The sequence below is a fragment of the Micromys minutus genome (genome assembly GCF_963924665.1).
Source record: "Micromys minutus genome assembly, chromosome: 16".
In the NCBI taxonomy this organism is placed as follows: domain Eukaryota; kingdom Metazoa; phylum Chordata; class Mammalia; order Rodentia; family Muridae; genus Micromys; species Micromys minutus.
Window position 1 is genome coordinate 53,560,411 of NC_137985.1, and position 19,744 is coordinate 53,580,154.

At 42.9% G+C, this 19,744-nt stretch overlaps 1 protein-coding gene across 3 annotated transcripts in view; it reads right to left on the reverse strand.

Annotated features, from left to right (window-relative positions):
• Positions 1–19,744, reverse strand: part of MAP2K5 (mitogen-activated protein kinase kinase 5) — a 207,423-nt gene that overhangs the window by 140,349 nt on the left and 47,330 nt on the right. For all 3 annotated transcript variants that reach the window (XM_080930288.1, XM_080930289.1, XM_080930287.1), the window contains exon 8: positions 14,279–14,343. In XM_080930288.1, the coding sequence (XP_080786414.1) occupies positions 14,279–14,343 (65 nt within the window). The remainder of the gene's footprint in view (positions 1–14,278; positions 14,344–19,744) is intronic.

Genomic DNA, 19,744 nt, shown 5'->3' on the forward strand with positions numbered 1-19,744 from the left:
TATGCTTAAAATTCTACATTCTAGAAGAACCACAAAAATGTGACTCATCCCAGCTGACTTCTGCTTACAAAGTAAATAGCCTACAGCCGAGCATGCATTTCCTAAACCGTGCAGGCTCACACAACTAAGGCAGACACCTGAGTTCTACAGCGCTTCCTGCATGTTGACTTCTGAACACAAGTCCAATAAAGATACTTAAGTTCATGTGCAAAGAGGATTTATTCTGGGAAGCATCTAGCTCCTCTGGTGACTATGACACCAGGGGAAGTTTAGGACAGGGTGACCCACAACCTGATATAGACACTTCGTATTTGAGCATGACTTACGCAGTACTATAAACATCAATTAGCAAACACTCATCAAAACACCTCTGCATTGATTTTTCTTCCTGTCTTGAAAAAGTCCTCAAGAGCAACCCCACGTATAGCCCGAGTCACAGTGACAGAGAAACACCTCAGTGACGGTACTGTCACTGTCCTGTGAGGGCCGGCTGCTCTTTTAATAAACCAACAGGAGTTTTGCTTCTCACATAACATCCTGCAGAGTTAGTGAAAAGCAGGAGGATCGCCCTGTGAATTATTTAGAGACAGCTATCAATTGTTGGAAATTTCTCCTGAACCAAGAAAGCCCCCTGGTCATAAGCAGAGAACAGGAAGTAGATGGCGACACTTTAGAAAGCAGGAGAAGGTACTTATTTTGCTTCCTGGGTTTCAGAGGGCAGACAGGTAGGGGAGCGGAAAGAGAAAAGGCTTACTTAAAAATAAGCAGAAATTACAAAGCCAGCCGCAGTGTTAGCAGGTGGCAGAGACAGAGGTGTTTCTCCAGAACAATAAAGCAGGTTCCTTGTTCTACAGGTAATAGTGTCCTGAGTATCTGCCTCTCTTTTCTCACATCAGATCAAGGCTGGATGCCAGAAGGTGAGACCCAAGAGAAAACACTGGAGATTTGACAAAAGTTTGATTGGAAGAAGACAAAACAGTGGTTACTTTGCCATCCACTTTATTGAGGCAACTTTTCATTCTTAGCAGCACAGAAAGTTAAGAAGTAGCCACATTCATTTTTATTAAATGACAATTTAATAAAACACAATTATTAAATGTACCCTCTTAAGTCATCTTTGAATTGCAATGACATCTCCAGCAACCATATGCCAAGTAGCCATGGGGACAGCCAATGAAAATGCTGTCTTAATGCGTGCCCCTTTTCTTCAGAAGTTGGGAGTAAAAGTCAGCTGGAAAAGTTTAAGGAAGCCTATCACACACTAAAATAACCAGCCTTTAACAGGGAGAAAAAAATCCAACAGTTTGAGGGAAATCTACGATGACAGTTGTTGCCTTCCATAACAGATTACCACATTCGCCAAGTCCTGGTTGATGCAACAGAAAACCCGAAGCCAAAGGCAGTTGTAGAGAAGCTTCAAATCGTGGGCTCTGCTACCTTTCTTCTGCCTAAAAGCCCACCACAGAAGCCTGATCACCAATTATAAAATGAGCTGTGGTTGAGCTCCACCCTCCAACTGTTTCTGTACCAAACCAAACATAGGCCTCATAAATCAGCCTAATCTAGGACATGAGCAAGGTGGCTGGGTTAAAAAGATCCAGCCATAGACAGGTGCAAACAGAGTCATGTTGGCTCCTCTCTGGTCAGTTGGGGTTTTCCCTTTTCCTCTCATTACCTCCCTTGAAGTCAATGTGGTTAGGTTTCCATATTTCTTCCGTAAGTTGGAGCAGCCTGCTTCCAGCCTTTAACACTTTCCACAATAACTAGAGTAATGTCTTTTAATATATGGCCTAAATACCGTTGAGATCTCGGAAGCTCCCGTCACAGTGAACTCTCCATCAATGGTTCTGAGAGAAAGCAATGAACAAAGCAGGGCGGCAGGGGACATCACGCTTAGAAGGAAGTTGAATGGCTGTGCCATGCTTGTGGGAGAAACAGGAACATTGGAGGACTGACCATCTCGGGACCTCTCTCCTGGACACACCCTGAGGACTGACCATCTCGGGACCTCTCTCCTGGACACACCCTGAGGACTGACCATCTCGGGACCTCTCTCCTGGACACACCCTGAGGACTGACCATCTCGGGACCTCTCTCCTGGACACACCCTGAGGACTGACCATCTCAGGACCTCTCTCCTGGACACACCCTGAGGACTGAGCATCTCGGGACCTCTCTCCTGGACACACCCTGAGGATAACCATCTCGGGACCTCTCTCCTGGACACACCCTGAATACAGGTTAGGAGCTACTCCAAGTTCCTTACAGAGTTAGCAAAAAGTCACTTCTCCCACATTAACCACCAAGATGGTTACTTTTGAAAACCTTCCGTCAGTGTTTAGCTTACAGCTGTATATGGTTTCTAACACACGTGTTAAGAATTTTTAAAGTTTTCCTTATTTTGAGAATTTTATACATGTATAAAAGAATATGACCACATGCACCCTGGTTTCTTACCTTTAATCTTCAAGCCTTTTTTTTTTTTTTTTTTTTTTAAGGTAACCCACAAAGTTCAGTTAAGCTTGCTGCCCATAGTGCCTGGGTATAGTGCTAACCACTGCAGCATGGAAGCCTATTGGTGAAAACATCCTCCAAAAACCATGAGCAACACACTCCTGCCGATAGCTCCTCAGTAAGCCTGGAGACCGCCTACCCTATCCCTTTCATGCCAGAGGGTTTGCAGGTTTGATCGTGTGCTGGTGACCACAGCTGCTGTGAGTTACAGTCACAGTGGGCATGTCTCACCCAGAAGCCGGCACTTCATGGCGCTCTTCCCATGCTCTGACAGACAGGAGTCGCATTCAGGGCTGAGCACTCGGTCAGTCTCTCATTCTTAGGACCTCGGTCATGTATCTCTCCATTGTCTGCTGCCCACCAAGAAACTAAGCTTCTCTGAACAAGGCTGAGAGCAGCCAAGTTTGCTGGCAGTAAGAGCTGGGGGTGGGGAGAACAAGGGAGAAGTCTGGCTAGGAAATATTTTTATACAGAGAGAATATTTGTTTTGTATGAAACCCGTCAGGGAGATGTCTTCAACAGTCACTCTGCAATCAAGAAATCAAGGCCCGGTGAGGTTAATGGTTGCTTCAGATTTCTGTTTGATAAACACCGGGGTAGGAGGTGGATTTGGGCCTCTGAAGCCAGACCGAGCTCTGTGTGAGCATGAACTGGCTGCTTCTAGAGCCCCTTTCCACCAGACTTCTGGGCACCCTGGATATAGTTGGTGCTGGTTTTTAAAAAGCAATAGGAGAAATCGATTGAACGGCTCACTTTTCAGGGTTGCATTAACTTTTTCAGGCCACTGGGGTGCAATTTACTAAATTACCTCTTCTAGAACACTAAACAGTACCCTAGTGGGTCAAAGAGTAAATGCACCTCTGAAAAGTGAGCCATTTATTCCCTTCCCTGCAGAGCCAGATGCAATACGTCCCTTATGACAGAACTATCAACTCGCTTTCATTACAAACCAACAATTGTCGTATACCAGATAAAATGAGTGTGGGAAAGGTAGTGGGTGATGGTTAGTCTCCTGCAGTCCTGCTCACAAATGCTGGAAGTCAACCTGGGCTTATGGGAGACGCTCGCTTACTGTCCAGTGGCACTTGTTTTACTTGAGCCCTCAAAACTGAATGACAAATACTCCATCTGAGGTGTCGCTGACTATTTTGTTCACCCCTACATGCCTACTGTGTGCTAACCCTGAGCGCCAGCGCCCACTGTTATACAGTGACAAGTCACAAACAGATGGCCCTTCGTACTGCACTATGGACCACCTAAAACAACCACCTTTCCTCCTGCTCTCCGGAAGCCCAAGTGTGTTTCAGTGCTCGAGGAGCTGCTCTCGGGCAGATTCACACTCACTATCTTAATGAAGCCCGAGTTTTAGGGTTTCAGCACTGTTAGTCCTCACTCTTCTGGAAGATGGCGACCGGATGAAAACAAGACGTTTAATTTAAGAATCAACCAGCTTCTAATTAAAGCGCCGTAGGCAGCTGGTTGGATAAGTTTTAATCAGTTTCAATCACCTATTGATTGGTATACTGAAGCCTAAAAAATTAAAAGTAAAAGATGATTGGGGAATTGTCCCATCTCAGAACAACAGTCCAGGCCTCTGTAAATAACTCCTCTTTTAACCATCAGCTAAATGAACACTTCAATACCGCAGTACAAAGTCTTCTGCAAAATTACTTTAACTAACAAGCAGAAATTTATCAGCTTCAGCCAAAATCAATGCTGAAATCAATTTGAACACTGGTTGTGTCTAAAGGGGCTCATTGGCAATTTAGGGAAATTACACCATGTAAATGCCTGTGCTTTAATTGAACAGCTCCATCAACTAGGCTGTGATTGCTGTCCATTCATTTATTTACTTCCACTGCAGCTACCGTTCTGCAAAGGAATGGCTTTTGTCAGGCTGGAGAGAGGCACTTCATCTTCGTTGTGTGCACTTTTGTGCATAACAGACTTTGTGGAATGGACACATCATGACTAGGTCAAAATAAACCAGGAGACTTGTTACTTTAAAATAAAAAGGAACACAAACTACCACCAGACCTACACTACCTTCACACCAGCCAGGAGGGATGAGGGTGCTCCCCCTCCCCCACAGCACTCAGTGCTGCTGCCCTTTGAGACCTCTAACAACATATAAATTGTGTAAGCATGCTGTCCTTGAAGAACTAGGCAACATTTTGCTCTACAGAGCCCTCAGAGATCGGCCAAGAGAAGGCCATAGTCTCTAATTCATTTAGGACAGCATAGCATAACTTGGCCACACACATTTTTAAAGCCAGATATGTGGAAGGAAGGAAAGGAGAGGATGATGTAGTGGTGGTAGTGGTGGGGATGGACAAACTGCCTTATAAAGATCAGAAAGCCCAAAACACTAACATCATTCCAGAGAAAGATTAAATACCAAGTCACAACAACGAAAACCCACTATGAATACAAGTGGCAAGAACCACATAAAATGACTGGGGTCAGAGGCCTGCACCAACAGGGGGTCAGAGGCCTGCACCAGCAGGTCTGACACTGGGCCCTTCAAAGAGCTCAGTTTTCTGGAAAGGAGGAAGGATGAGAGGCAGTGTCTAGTTGGCATGGGCCATCAGTATGCACAATGATCCTGTGCAAAAAGTGACAATAACCAAGTCCAGTGACCACCCCCCCCCCCAGGAGGCTGGCACAAACCCTCCAGCTTCCTCTGCTTATTTGAGGCTCCTGAAGGGAAAGGTACTTGGAAGAGACTAAGAAACAATAAGAAGGCCTAGGCTTGGGAGGTGAACTGAATCCTCAGCGTTGAGGCTTGTCTACAGAGGAAGGAGCCTTACTGTGCACAGCCATTTCCAACATCCTGGTGAAGTACAATAAAGTCCAGCTAACTCTGGGCCCTGGCTGCACAGAGGCAGGTAGGACCTCGAGATGTTTTGCTTGTGCTTCTTAAGTTGCAGAGGCACTGCTGACTGGCTCTTTCAGTCAGTTGCCTCATTCACTGAGAATTCTCTTTTTAAAAAAGCTAACAGGGAGAAAAAGTAAGTAGTGTATACAAATTGGACTCAGTGCACACATTGCTGTAGAGTCTTTTTGAGATTGTGGTTCACCTGTCATTTGCAGCCGCACTATAAAGTTTCACTTACTATACTTTTTGTTGTTGAAACAACCTAAAAATATATCTTATTTAGAGTTCTTAGCTAAATGTTCCAAAAACTTAATTATGGTTTAATTAAACCTTTACACTTGCTCACTGAGTACCCTGCTCCTTTCTGGGGCTACAGGCTAGAACAGAACCAGGGTATCTGAGGGCTAACATGTTTGTGTTTTCTAAATACAAAAGCTGGCTGAAGTGCTATATTGATTGCGCCCAGAAGCAAGTTCTAATTTTGTCAGAACACTGTTTTCATTTTATTCTGTGAATTCACCAAAGAAAACCATGAGCTCTGCTCTGAATGTAACAACAAATACTTTGCTCTCATGCAATAAACCAGCAGAGAAAACTATGGAAATTTTATGGTCAGGAGGATATTATACTAAGTTGCACTGAAAAAGCAAATTAATGCTAAACAAACAAAATCCCTGTAAGCTTAATATTTATGACCCAGCCCTGCTGCTACCTGCCTAGTTTAGTAACTGTTCCTCCGATTCCATGTTAAGATGCATTACAGAGCCAGAAAAGCAGGAGAGTAACAGGAACGTGGTCTCTTACATTAAAATAGCGAAGCACAGAAAAGGGAAAAGGTGGCCCAAAGTCATACACAGTAAATGCCTTTTGGACTTCCCAGTGAATTATTTTCCAAAAAAGCAATTTAAGTAAAGGCCCTAGACACTGTGGTTTACAAATATTTACTTGTAGATATGCCAACAAAGAGACCATAATTTTCTAACATGTCAACTACTGCAAAATAGACTTAAAATTTTAGTATGTCTTAAGAGTTAAGAAATGTGCCACCTCCATTTGTACAACCAAATAATTAATCTAGGGATTCAATTACTAAATTCTATGCCTTTGGATAAATAAAGAGCCCCAAAGGGTAGACCAGCAGCTAGTCATGCTGTTGTAGCTGTGGGCCAAGAAATGTTTGTGCTAGCAATTACTAAAGAGCACCAATAATTAACTACTGGACATAGTTCACCTTGATGTATACTAATTTCTATTTTACATTAATAAAACATCTGCATCAAATTTTTTAAAATTCAGAGACTAAATGACAGAGAGAGACCGTGGCTTGAGGTACCCTTGGCGTGGCTGAGCCACCATGAGCTGTGCCCTTGACCTCGGGCAGCCACTTCACCCTCCCTGCTCTTCCTCGATTTTAAAAGAACAGGAAACTCTGATGGCCTCTTTACTAGGTCTACAGACCTGCTGTGACCAGTCCCTGTCCATCTGTCTGCTCTCCTGTCCAGAGGTTTCTCTACTCCAACCACACTGGCCTAGATGTGCTATCTCTGTGCCCATCTGCTTTGAGTGGTGGCTTCTTTCTGGAAGATTCTTCTCCTTGATTTTCTCATGACTATCTGCCAGGTCTCAACACAAATAACATCTCCTCAGTTAAATCTTCTTCTGGCACCTCTTCTCCATATTTCATAACAACTACAAGGTCAATGTCATCTTACTTTGTCATTTACTTCTTTGAGGACCCTTTGTTTGGGACCCTAGACTGTCCTATGTGCTAGCAGACTGCGTGTGTTTACAACAGTCATAGCACACAGCAACACTCAGGAACTACTAGTTCACTGAATAAATGAACATATAATTCAAGACAAAATTTAACAGCAAAACCAAATGGATCTGGCATAAGATCTTTATGGCTGCTAGTGCTACACTTAAAGGCCCTTTATTAGCTCTCCTAGACTCAGGAGAGATCTATGCAGTCAGCTTATATTCAGATCTCAGGGACAGTTCTTGTCTTGAAATTTCTAGGCCCTGTCTCTCTGCTTACAGTAGGTGGTTCTAGAGCTGTCCTACCATGCTCAGCACCCTGTATTTACCCTGTGTGGAGGCCCTGCCTCAGTAGGTTGGTTCTAAAAACACTTGGTAATTAGTATAGACAAGGCACCATGCTGGGCACTCTGAGGACTGCTACCAAGATGACCCAGACACGAATATCTTGCAGGAAGGATCACATAGTGGCAGAACATCAGGGAGAGACTGTAACTCAAAGAGATACTGGAGACAAGCAATTAGCCTTCAGAACACAGCCAACTGTCCAGGAACAAAACAGTCACTTCCATGGATCCCTTTTACTTTCTCTACTCCAGGTAAAAGCCAACTCTGGCAAGTTTCAGAACCTCCATGAGGCTGTTCCTGATCTGTCCTTCATGCCCCCCGAGCCGGTGGCCCACATGGCCCACACATACAGATACACAGTCTAGCCTGAGATCCTGTTTTAATGGGGCATTTGATACCATGCATGCTTGTAGGACAGCAAATGAAAGTCTAAAGAGACACACGGCCAGGCCCACATTATCTGCCCATATTTGTCCTCTGAACTCTTGTCTCTTGTCAACTTAACACCAGAAAAAAAAAAAAAAAAAAAAAAATCTTCTCATGAATGCTGAGAGGGTAAGTTTACACTCAGATATCACCTGCAGCTAGGGGACTGCCTTCAGATGGGACAGCATCCTCCTAAGTCTGGTAATGGATGCATGACAACGCAAAGCTTGCACCTGCGCACAAGCACTGTTGCTAGACTTGAGATTTTTCCATAAACAAAGTGCTTCATTAACATAAGATGTTACAAAAAGTCTTGCTATCTCAGAATTATTTTTCCCTGAAAGAGAATGTGTTAAAACATTTAGATTCAGCAAATTCTTACTTGAAATATTACCATAATGTATTGATTTTTACCAGACTCAATTGACTGAAAAGTTGTTTGTATAGCAATATTGGCCAAACCAATATAGTAGAACAATTTTGTTACCCATAGTAATCAAGTGCATTTCTGAAGTATAATTATACTGTCATAAAAATAAAGCCAAGATACCCTTTTCTAAGCAATAAAACTAGGGGCTATAAAACAGGAAAAAGAAAAGCCTAAATAAATGAGATTTTTAAAAATGAAATTTAGTGTCTTTCAAAAACACCACTGCCTCTTCTTCCTTCCTACATTTAGAGGGGGAAAAAAGATCAATACTTCAATCTCAATAAACTATTTCAATAATAGTTAATTCAAGTGGAAACACAGTCTGAAAGTCTCTGCTCAGCGACCTGTGACACCCTGTCATGTAGGTGAGATGCCAATAATCCATCATCGCCATAATGGATATGAGGACGTGTCACAGAGGGCGGGGCCACGGGGGAAAGGTATAGGGAGAGCCTGGGCACAGGCCGCTCTTCAGCATCTCAGCAACAGTGTGGTGTCACCACAGGAAACAGACTCAGCACTGGGAGGGCTGGTAGGGAAGAGGGGACACATACATAATTAATTTTATTTGACAAATACGCATTGATTTTCTGAAAACATTAATATCCCTGCTTGCCAAGTGATACCATAATGCAGCCCAGCCATATGTAAGTATTTAATTTTACATTAGGAAGATGTCTTGTTGCTTGTTTAAAATATGATCTTGGCTGCAAAGAGAACGTTCTTCATTTCACTGGAAATCTAAGGTCAAGATAAATCAAACAAGCATCCTGCCTCTCAGGTCAATATCAAGACTGTTTAAAAACTACTTTTAATATATGAGATACACGTCGGGGGGATATGAAGGAGCAGGGTCACTGCTTTCGTTTGACGTGTGCACTTGGCTGGTGAGAGAGGAAGTCAAAACGTCTGGGGTGTCATGTGGTTCTAAATAAATAATTTCAGCAATAGTCAGTGCGACTGGAATGAACCTCAATGCCTCAATCAACAATGGAGGTGTTCAGACAAATTTCTGCAGGCACAGGATGTACATACACTGTGAAAGGTAACTCCAGCTTACATTTTCCCTCACTGCTCCTCAGCCTTCCTGGTGCTGCGACCCTTTAACACAGTTCCTCATGCTGTGGTGACCCCCAGCCAGAAAATTACTTTGTTGCTACTTCATAACTATAATGGTGACTGTTAGGAATCATATGGGGATATCTGATATGTGGGATGATAATGACCTGTGAAAGACCATTCAGCCTCCAAAAGGGGTGGCAACCCACAGGTTGAGAACTGCTCTAGAGGCCTGCTGCCGCTCAGGACAGTGCCCTCGGCAACTGGCTGCATTCTCACTGTCAGGACAGTTCTGCTATGTTTTTAGGAATCCTCTGGTTTTGAAATATTTTGCCTACTAAACAGCATTTAATTAGGTAACATGTATTTTCATGTATTTTATACAAATGCCCATCAGAGATTTTGCTTTTCAATAAATTAAACCACATTGCTATAATGATCTATTAGGAACCCAGCTTCTGAGTACATATTTATTTTAGTTGGTTTTATAGTCCTATCACAGGGGCAAAAGATGACTTAGAAACTCATATGATCTCTGCTACTCCCTCCAAGGACTGTTCCCAGCTCAGAGCCTAATGAGTATCACTTAAAGTAAATGAAACAACAGAAACAACTGTCTGGGTGGAACATACGCTACTTATTGTGTCAGTGAAAATTTTACCCACATGCAGACTGGATTTTTCACTGCACCCCAGGAAGGAACCAGATATAGAAAATTCACTACTAATTCCTAATACCCAGAGACTGGAATAAATAATTTGTTTAAATAATTTGCATTAGAAAACACCAGAAAAGATGAGCCTCTGCTGACTTGAGCGACTGTTAGCTCAGGCAGCCCAGTGTGACCCCAACAGGTCAGCGTCCTGCACTTCTGAAGCCTGAGCTCCTGCAGCTCACATCCAAAACAGGCCCGAGCAGCCCTGGAAGCAGGGCGTGTCCAGAGCCACTTGCTGCTGACCACCCAGGTTCCAATGCCACACACTATCCAAGAGAAGGGGACAGGGACTAGTTCGTTAGGTCAGGAGACGCTAAGTCACCAAAGTCTTAACACCTACAAGAGAACAAATCATCACATAGATAGCCTCGGTCTGTAACCCTCTTCTACGTGAAGTTTCTGAACCAATCATGCAACCTCTGAGCTGGAGAGACAGGGCAGGGGCAATTACAGGACTTGACTGAAAAGCCTGCTCCCCTCGTTCTTATCTCAGCCACTTAGTCAGTGACGGTGACGCTGCACCTGGGATGCTGGGATGTACAACAGAACACGAGACACTGAGGAACAGCGTTGCCTTGGGAAAAGCACAGAAGGGAAAAAAGAAAGACAAGGAGCCGCTGCCCAGAGTCCTGGCTTGGCCAGTGAATGACTAAACAAACAGGAGCCCTCTCACTTCCAGTGAGAGGCACAACAGGTGCACACTGTACAAGCCACTGCGTGACAACCTGAACACAAACTGTAATGTATGAAAAATACTGTGACGCTTCCAGACAAGCATATTGTGACAATATGATATAATAGTGTTATTTGTGGGATAATTGGAAAAAAATATAACATGCAGTATGAGATTGTTCCTGCAGATGTTTTTCCATGGCCACTCAAGGGCATGGCTTAAACAGTCTACTGCCAGTACTGTCACTACCAGGAGCCACCATAGGGCTCGGCGTTCTGTGGATCATCTCATTTAAATGTGCAGCAATCTGAAAGGATGGGTACTATTATTATCACCACTCTACAGATGGAAAGGCTGCGGTAGGAAACTATATATAAATTGTCGATTCACATGGGGCACACTTAGCTACAACACATACTGCCTGCTATATCCACAATATTTCTGAAGTACATTATGAGTCAGGAAATAAGATCTGTCTTTCCTGTAAATAAAATTGTTCTTCGGAGACGGGCCTTTGGGTAAGGGGGTAATGAAAATGAAGCCACATTCTTTTCCCAAACTGGCCTTCTTGCTACACTTAGGTTATGCTTCAAGTCTCAACTTCTTTTATGATTCAAATTAATAATACAGAATACCAACTAAAACCACCACCTGCTTAGACAACCACTGAGAATGGCTTGAGCACAGGACAGGGCATAGCACCCGCACCCCCCCCCATGTCTACGTCCAGCTTGCACACTGACCGGAAAGATAAAAATGTGCCAACCATTAAATAAGATACATCGCAGTCACATGAGGCACCACATCACTTGAGATTCAGTGTCCCAGAAGGCCACGTGAAAAGGCTGAAATACTGCACTTCCAATACACGCTTATTAGCTTTATGATACTTCCAATGGAAAAAAATAAAGTTTTGTTATCAATGAGTGGATTTTTCCAATATTTTTGTCATCTAGTTTATGTAGCATAGCCCCTAACATAATCTTTTTTTTTTTTTTTTGGAAAAAACCTCACAATTTTCATAATAAACTTATAAAAATTTAAACTATTAAAGTAAACTTGGTGTAAGAGAAATACAATCGCAGCACATTGAACAGTGTTCCGCAAAGACTTTGGTAAAGTGGACTCTGAGCTCTTGGTGATTACAGCTCAGCTGTGACACTGCACACAAAAGCCCAGACATGAGGCTGTCATGGACCACAGTGGTTTCGGGTATCCTCACACTCTGCTTACGAACAGACGCGTTCCAGCTGCAGTGACACACATCCATATCTACACTCAGGAAGCTAAGGCAACAGGACTGCTTGGACCAGGGAATTTAGGACCATGGGCAATGTGGTAAGATTCAGTTTCAGAACAATATACACATAACAGAAGTGTGTAGGCAACAGGATCCATGGAGACTCTTATGAGAAATCTACAATTAAATAAAGCAGCTCATCCTCAAGACACTGCCCCTCACACTCGAGAAGCACATGCTGTCCACACAGTAGGAGTGACGGTCTCAGTGACAGTCACAGTGAGTGTGGATGATGACAGCTAAGTAAACCCTTAGGAGAAGCTGACAATGGCATTCAGCTAAAAGAGTCTGTGGTATAGATATTTTGAAATGTCCCTTGGACATGCCTGTCCCAGTAAGAGGATTTCTATCCCAGTTTTGTGGCTAAGAACAAGAGGGTAGACAGGGTATTTGGTAAGAGATATCTGCAGACAGCAGAGGGGGCTGACAGCACCTTCTGAATGGGACACACTAAAAGCCGCTGCACCACACATCAAAATGCTTACAAAGCCAGGCATGGTGGTACACTCTTAATCCCAGCACTCAGAAGGCTGAGGCAGGTGGGTCTCTGTGAGTTCCAGGCCATCCTGTTCTGGGTAACAAATTCCAGGCCAGCCAGGGCTACACAGTGAGAACCTGTCTTTCGAAAATTATATACAATGGTTATGATATGTTTTATATTTCATCATGATTAAAAATATTTCTGAAACAACAGTAGCATAATTTCATGTTGTAACCATCCTTTGGGGAACTGGGAGGTTATCTATGCTTCCCTCTACTGTCCCTTCTTTTTTATTTTCATATCACAATTATACAGATGATTACATTTTTAACATCTGTACTGAAGGTGCAGCTTCCAGAAACCCTTGGCCCTGGGATTAAGTCCAGCTACAAAGTAAATCTGTCTCTGATTCCAATTGTGGCAGGACTTAATTTCAGACCAACAATTCATTTTATTAATACAGGAAAAATAATTTAAAAGATGAGCCTAAGTCTCCTCTTTGGTTTTCGTCATTTTTTAATTCCTTGAGACATGGCCATGTACTGCTGTAAATGCTAACCGTGAACACCTCACGGAGCCCTGATGATCCTCTTGTCCTGGCGTCCTGAGGACTGGGATAACTAAAGAGGTGTTTGTTAGTCTGTTTGCTTTGTCTTTGTTGGTGGTGAGACAGGTTTTCATTGTATCTCTGGCTCCTGAGTGTTGGGATTGAAGGTGTGCCCATGATGCTGAGTCTGGCTGTACCTGGGGGACCCAGCGTGGCGGGTGAGATCAGATGACTTGAAGGACTTCTCCATCCTGTGGCAAGGCTGCATCAGTACACAAGGATGCGCTGGGCTCACGAGGACCCAATCAGAATACAAATTAATTCTTTTATAACCCCAATTATTTTTAATATTACAGTAGCTACGGTCAAAGCACAGCCCAATGCAGTGTGGGGCTGTGTGTAGAGGAAAGCTCTGTTACCCTGAGGGCTTCCTTACAGAGGATGGATTTGTTAATTCCTAGTGGAATATTTTTCATACACCACTGCAGACTATTAAGTGCCACATATTACATTATGTAGTTTAAACTTTGCACTGCCGTGAGAGGGGCTTCCTGTCGACAGAGCTGGTTTTATGCTTAGCATTTTTTTAATATGAAAATGAACAGTCCTTTAGGGTAAGATCGCTGCAACTGGAATTTGGGAGAGTTTTCTAACTGAACATATTCATCAGTGTGTGGGGATTCTCTTGGGTGGGGGGAGGGGAAGCACACAGGAAGAAGCTTTTTAATAACAGTGTCAGCACAGGGCACAGCAATGGCATTTATAAAGTTTGGCCTCCACTGGGCATAACTATAAACAGGCAAGGGACCAGCACAAGGTGAGAACAAGTTTCAAAAAAAAAAAAAAAAAATCAGCAATGGTGTTAAAGAGCAAAGGGGAACTTTGTTACACCTCAGGCCCGTAGAAAGGCTTCAGACTGTGGGCTGGAGCCGCCCACCAGGAGAGGTGCAGACTCAGAGACACTAAAAAGGCAATATAAATGCATTTTCAGGCGATTCCCAGGAAAATAGAAGCTGTCTGACAGGATTCTGGTATCAAATGTGAAAATAAAATCTAAGCAGTAGTGCTGTGTAAACCTTGGCCATGAGGGGTCCGGGTCCCCAGCACTTGGTGAAGTAAACAGAAAGTTTAGACAGGATAACTACTCACTTGTAGACTGTGCCTCCGTTGCCATGACCAAGGGTGTCTCGATACCGTATGTCTTGTTCATTCATCTCCACAGGAAAGAAAGAAAAACAAAAAGGGTGTCATGCTGCGGATGGAAATGTCAAGGAAAGCCACTCTGGGCCATAAACAACAAGCAGGCTGGGTCACTCCAAGTTCAGCTGCAAGAACGAGAGGATCAATACAACATTTGCTGTCCAATTTATAAAGGACGATACCAAGGGACAAAGTGATGGAAAGTTTAATGACAATTTGTTTGCCTGGGTCATTTCATTAAAGTTTGATAAAAGGTGTCAAAATGGAATGATATAACATAGCTCAGAAGGGTCAGGTCAGAGACACTGATAGGAGAACAGTCTCCAGCATGGCACAGAACCAACTAATGCCTATCGGGAGCACACAGGACCAAAGCCAAGCTTGGGGATCTGAGTGCGTGTGCGCGCGCGCGCGCACACACACACACACACACACACACACACACACACACACACACACGTACCACACACACATAGAGTAATCTATGCATGCAGTGTAAATAAGCCAGCCCCTGAAAACCCCTCTGGTGACCCCATAATTAACATTGAACAAACTAACTGAATAATGTTTATCATTTTTCTAGAATAGAAAGAGCTTTTCTTTGCAAATGATAAATTAGTACATAGCAAAAGCTGAGTAGAAATCACATTATGCTGATTGGAAAATGGCAAATCATAGACCTATGGGAAACACATGAAGCATGTGTGTAAATGGAAAATCACAGGCCTACGGGAAACACATGGAGCAAGCGTGTAATACCAACTAATGCCACTCCTGTAATTTAATGTACAAGACACCATGTTTTCTAATTCTACAAAACTAGCACCAAGAACACCACTCTTATTTGTAATTGTGAGTGGCAGGTAAGTTGTGTTGTCACCCACAAGTAACATTTCAAGTCTTTAAGGGACCCCCTACATAATCATTTATCAAATGATTTTGAGGCTAATCAGACTCCATTTGGTATATCCAGTAATTCCTTAGGCACTGGTACAGTTGTATAAAAATTAACTGCCAACTTTATTCACCAAGTAGATTTAATAAAGATATTGTCTTCCACATAGCTAAGGCTCTGGGAAAGTAAGCCCTGAAAAAAAATCAATTTCCAGGGAATTGCACTCCCTTGCATTGGGCAGAAAATAGATGGAGTTCTTAATTCAATATCACTTGGAAAATAATAGTTTGCTTTTGGACCATTATTATAGGAAAGCTTTAAATATTTGCTCTGTTCTAAACTCCGACCAACTGAATAAAGCAAGGGCTGCATTTATCAAGGGAAATAGTTTTCTTCTATACATTCCTGCAGTTGAAGCTTCAGAGGACTGTGATAATTAAGTGTGTGGTGCAAGCAAAAGCGACAGCTTCCTTGCCAAGCTGTTTTACCAGTTCCTAAAAGAATATCGGCAGACTCCTATGTAAGGGTCAGTCCAGCACCACGTTTAATTGCTGTACGATCTGATTGATGCAATTTACAATCAGCTAATTGCAATATTCAAGGTCAGTGGAAAACACTGGCAGACAAATCAGAAAAATTGCCAACTGCTTCGCCATTTGAAAATAATTCTGTTCTTTATGACCTTTAAACTACTAATATGATAAAATGATATTTTACCCTGTAGAAAAGATGTGGCATGAAGGAAAGAAAGCCACATTACTCTGCACTTAAATGGCGCCTTTTCCAACAGCATTAGGAACAGCAGCCCGGGAAGTGAGCTGAGATGCTACGCCAGCAGGACTGCCACTTGCTTCGCTTTGATTGATGGAGGGTTCATAAACAGCAGTATCTACTGGCAGGTACGAACCGCTACTGAGCCAATTCCCTGAGAGCATTCCTCTAGGTAATCTAAACATGCCTCCAACAAACTAATTTGCACCATTAACTTGCCTAACAAGATACATTCTCACTGTGGCTCAAAGTAAATTTCTAGGAGAGAGAAATTTCACTTGGTAAAGTCCACAAATCTTGAATCTGCAACACTGAGATAGAAGGTTGTTGGGAAGTAGGCGTGTGTAACACAGGATCTGGGCTCCAGAAGAACTAACATTTGTGATCAAGACCTCCCCACAGGCAAAGGACAAGGTATGGGAGCCTCTGACCATTTACACCTACAATCACAACAGTTCTCACGAAAGAGGAGTGGCCAGTACCTTACATGTCAGCCTTACTAGGAATAATGGGGTCATGTTACAGAGGAGGGGATAAAGAATGCTCTCTCTTCTGGCCTCTGTGGGTGCTGCATGCAAATGGTGTACACACAGACAAGCAGGCAGACGCACAAATAAAGACAAATAAACTTTATCATATCCAGACACGGCAGGATACTTCTTCAGTACCATTAGTGGGGAGGCAGAGGCAGAAGGATCATTGAGTTTGAGGCCAACCTGATCTACATAGTGACTTAGAGGCTCTTCAAGGCTAAATAGAAAGACCCTGTCTCAATAAATAAATAATACATATGCACATATCTCTCTGAGACTCCTTTCCGGTTTGCATATGAGTTTTCTATCACAGCGTTTAATATTTCTCACGTTTTTAAAAGCACGAGCTTCACTTGTTTGTTTTAAGAGACAGCGTCATGAAAGGTGAAATGGGGCTCTGTGTGCGCATGTTTGGTATTTGGCTGTTGCCCCTGAGTTCGGGACTGCAGGAACAAGGCTATCATAACCTGCAAAAACAAAAGCTATTGAAACAGAGCTCATGAACTGAATTAAACAAAAACATCGTGAGGATTTCATACATGATATACATCTAAAAGCACAGCTAACAGCATTTTTGCCATTTATAATTAGATAAGCACATTAAATGAACTTTTCAAAATGAAGTATAGGACTTGTGTTTACTCAGAAATGGAGGAGGATTCCTAAGCCTGCAGCGGGATTCATGAGACTATGGTAGTTAGGACAAAGTATCATAAAAGCACAGTTCCATAGCATCTTTGGACCATTTAACCCAGGCTACTTTATACCTTGTCAATCAGTACTGTAGATCAACACCATCAAGCTGTCTCCAGTGCCGGGTGAGGACACTCTTTCTGCCAACGGTCACTGTGCACAGACAGGCAAACCCGACTGAAAGGCACTTTTCAAAGTAAATTTCACTTATTTCTAAGAAAGGAGCGGACTTGGGTTCTACCGTCAGCACCTCAGCGCAGGGGCAGAGGCAGGTGACCTGCAGTTTGCTAGCCAGCAAACTTGCCAAAATAGCAAACCCTCAGTTCAGTGAGAGACCCTGTCCCAAAAAACAAAATAGGGAGCAACAGAGGAGGACACTCAGGTCAGTCTCTGACCTCCACGCATGTGCGAGATGCCATGCGTGCACACGAACACACTACTCTTCACACCTCACACGGTTCTTAAGCTGTACAGATGTGAGGTTGTTTTTTACCTGGATAAAGATGCTGGTTTTGAATTATAATTGACTCTCTTTGTTTTAACTGTAAAACACAGAGCAGCAGCAGACATGGGGGAGGAGGGAGAAAGAGCCCAGGAGTCACAATCGCTACAGCAAAGCAATGATTGGTGGCTCCTCCGTCCTGCTTGAAGGACAAGAGGGGGCAAGAAAGCAGGAAGAGGGACTCTGGCTCTGATTCACACACAGCTTCATCTCTGCCTCAGTCTTTACAAGGGAGCTCAGTGCATGGTGCTGGCGCTGCCTGGGGTTTGAAAGGTACTTTTTACAGCAGATTCCTACCCTCCCCTGGTTAGGAAATCTTCTAAAGGCATCTGATGTTCTCGGAGCAACAAAGGTGTGGTAGGGAAGTAGGAAAGGGACTGGCCAATATGACGTCTCCAAGTGTTAACCTGGGCTTACCAGGAGCAGAACTACAGTCACTCTACAGAACAAACAAAACAACCCGACTTTAGAGACACAGAGGGAAGAGTCACATGTCTGTGGTGGAGTGACAGCAAGCTGTTTTATAAAATCCTCCAAACTGACTCTGGTCCTTTCCAGTCAGTTTCAAACCCAGGGCCAACATTAGACAGACAATGCCATGCTGGACTGAGTCAGGAAAACATGCTCGAAAAATACTGCGAGTCTGACCCATAGGTCTCAATTAGACAGGCCCAAGCTATCTTTTGATTTGCTTATTAAGCTGGAGAACTGGAATCTCCTACCACAGAGCATTAACAAGAAAAGAACAGCTCCATTTCAAAGACTAAAGGTAAACTTTTAAGTGGTTCTTGATTTAAGATATTAATGAAATTAATGGGGACAGCGAAATGGAATTTAATTATAGACTAGCAAGAATATGTTCTTTGTTTTATTGTCTGCCTTTATTAAAGAGAATAAGTATGTATCACTTATAAATCATTAAAATAAAGATGCTCAATTAATCCTATTTTATATGTGAAGGCCTGACAAAACCTGAGTCCTATCACGAGACTTTTGCTTCACAAATCGAAGCAATAATGGTTTCAGAAGGCGTCACACTCCATGAGCAGACAATTGGGGAGATTTAGTAAATCCCACTTTATAGAGCAGAGACTAATCGGAAAACACAAGCCAGTCAAATGTTTCTTATGAACTGTTGACACTCTATCAATGCTGAATCAATTGGTGGCATTTACTCTGAGTGACAGAAAAGAAATAAATATTTATATCACATAACCTATATCAATGAACCCAGGCAGAAAGCTATTTCTAACCTGTCAATATTTGATTATCTTGAAGAATCATGTCCCTTTCTGTTAATGATTAATATGAATTCGTTATGAAATCTAAGTGGAGGCTAGTGGGAAGGCAAATCATTATTAATGCTTGAGAGCCTAACCCACTAAAATAAAACCACTACACTCAAGTGTTCAAATGTCGTTAAATGTGACTTACACCTTCCATAGCAAGCGGTGTCAGTGCTCAGCCCTGAGATTTACTGGTGCCCACGCCACCCACGTTACTGCACTGTAATGCAGTCTCACCCTCTGTCACTCCACGGCACCGAGGGGGACTGAGGACAAGCAGCCGCTCTGAAGGCTTAAGGAGCAGCAATACCCTTGTCTCTCATTTTTATTTATTTCACTGATTTATTTTTGAGCAAAAGTAAACATAAGATAAACCTACCCTTAAAGAGAAAAAGAAAAAACCTGCTACGTTGTTTACTGTGGGGTTAGCGCATTCCCAAGAGAAACCAATAGACAATATTTAAGTGTGAAAACCCATTGCTGTACCAGCCTCCACTGCAGATACCCTCAAAACAGACACTGCTGATATTTGTGGGACTCATTTGTCATCAAAACATGAGGAGCATCCAGAATGCTGATGCGGTGCGAGTGTGCCAGCGTGCGTGTGCACAGTGAAAATGAAGTGTTTTTCATTTAGGAAAGAATACTGTATGACAGCCTACTTACTCTCCACTGTCTAGGTTGAATAATGTTAAAACTTCTTAATTTATGTCTATTTTGAAATATATTGTACAG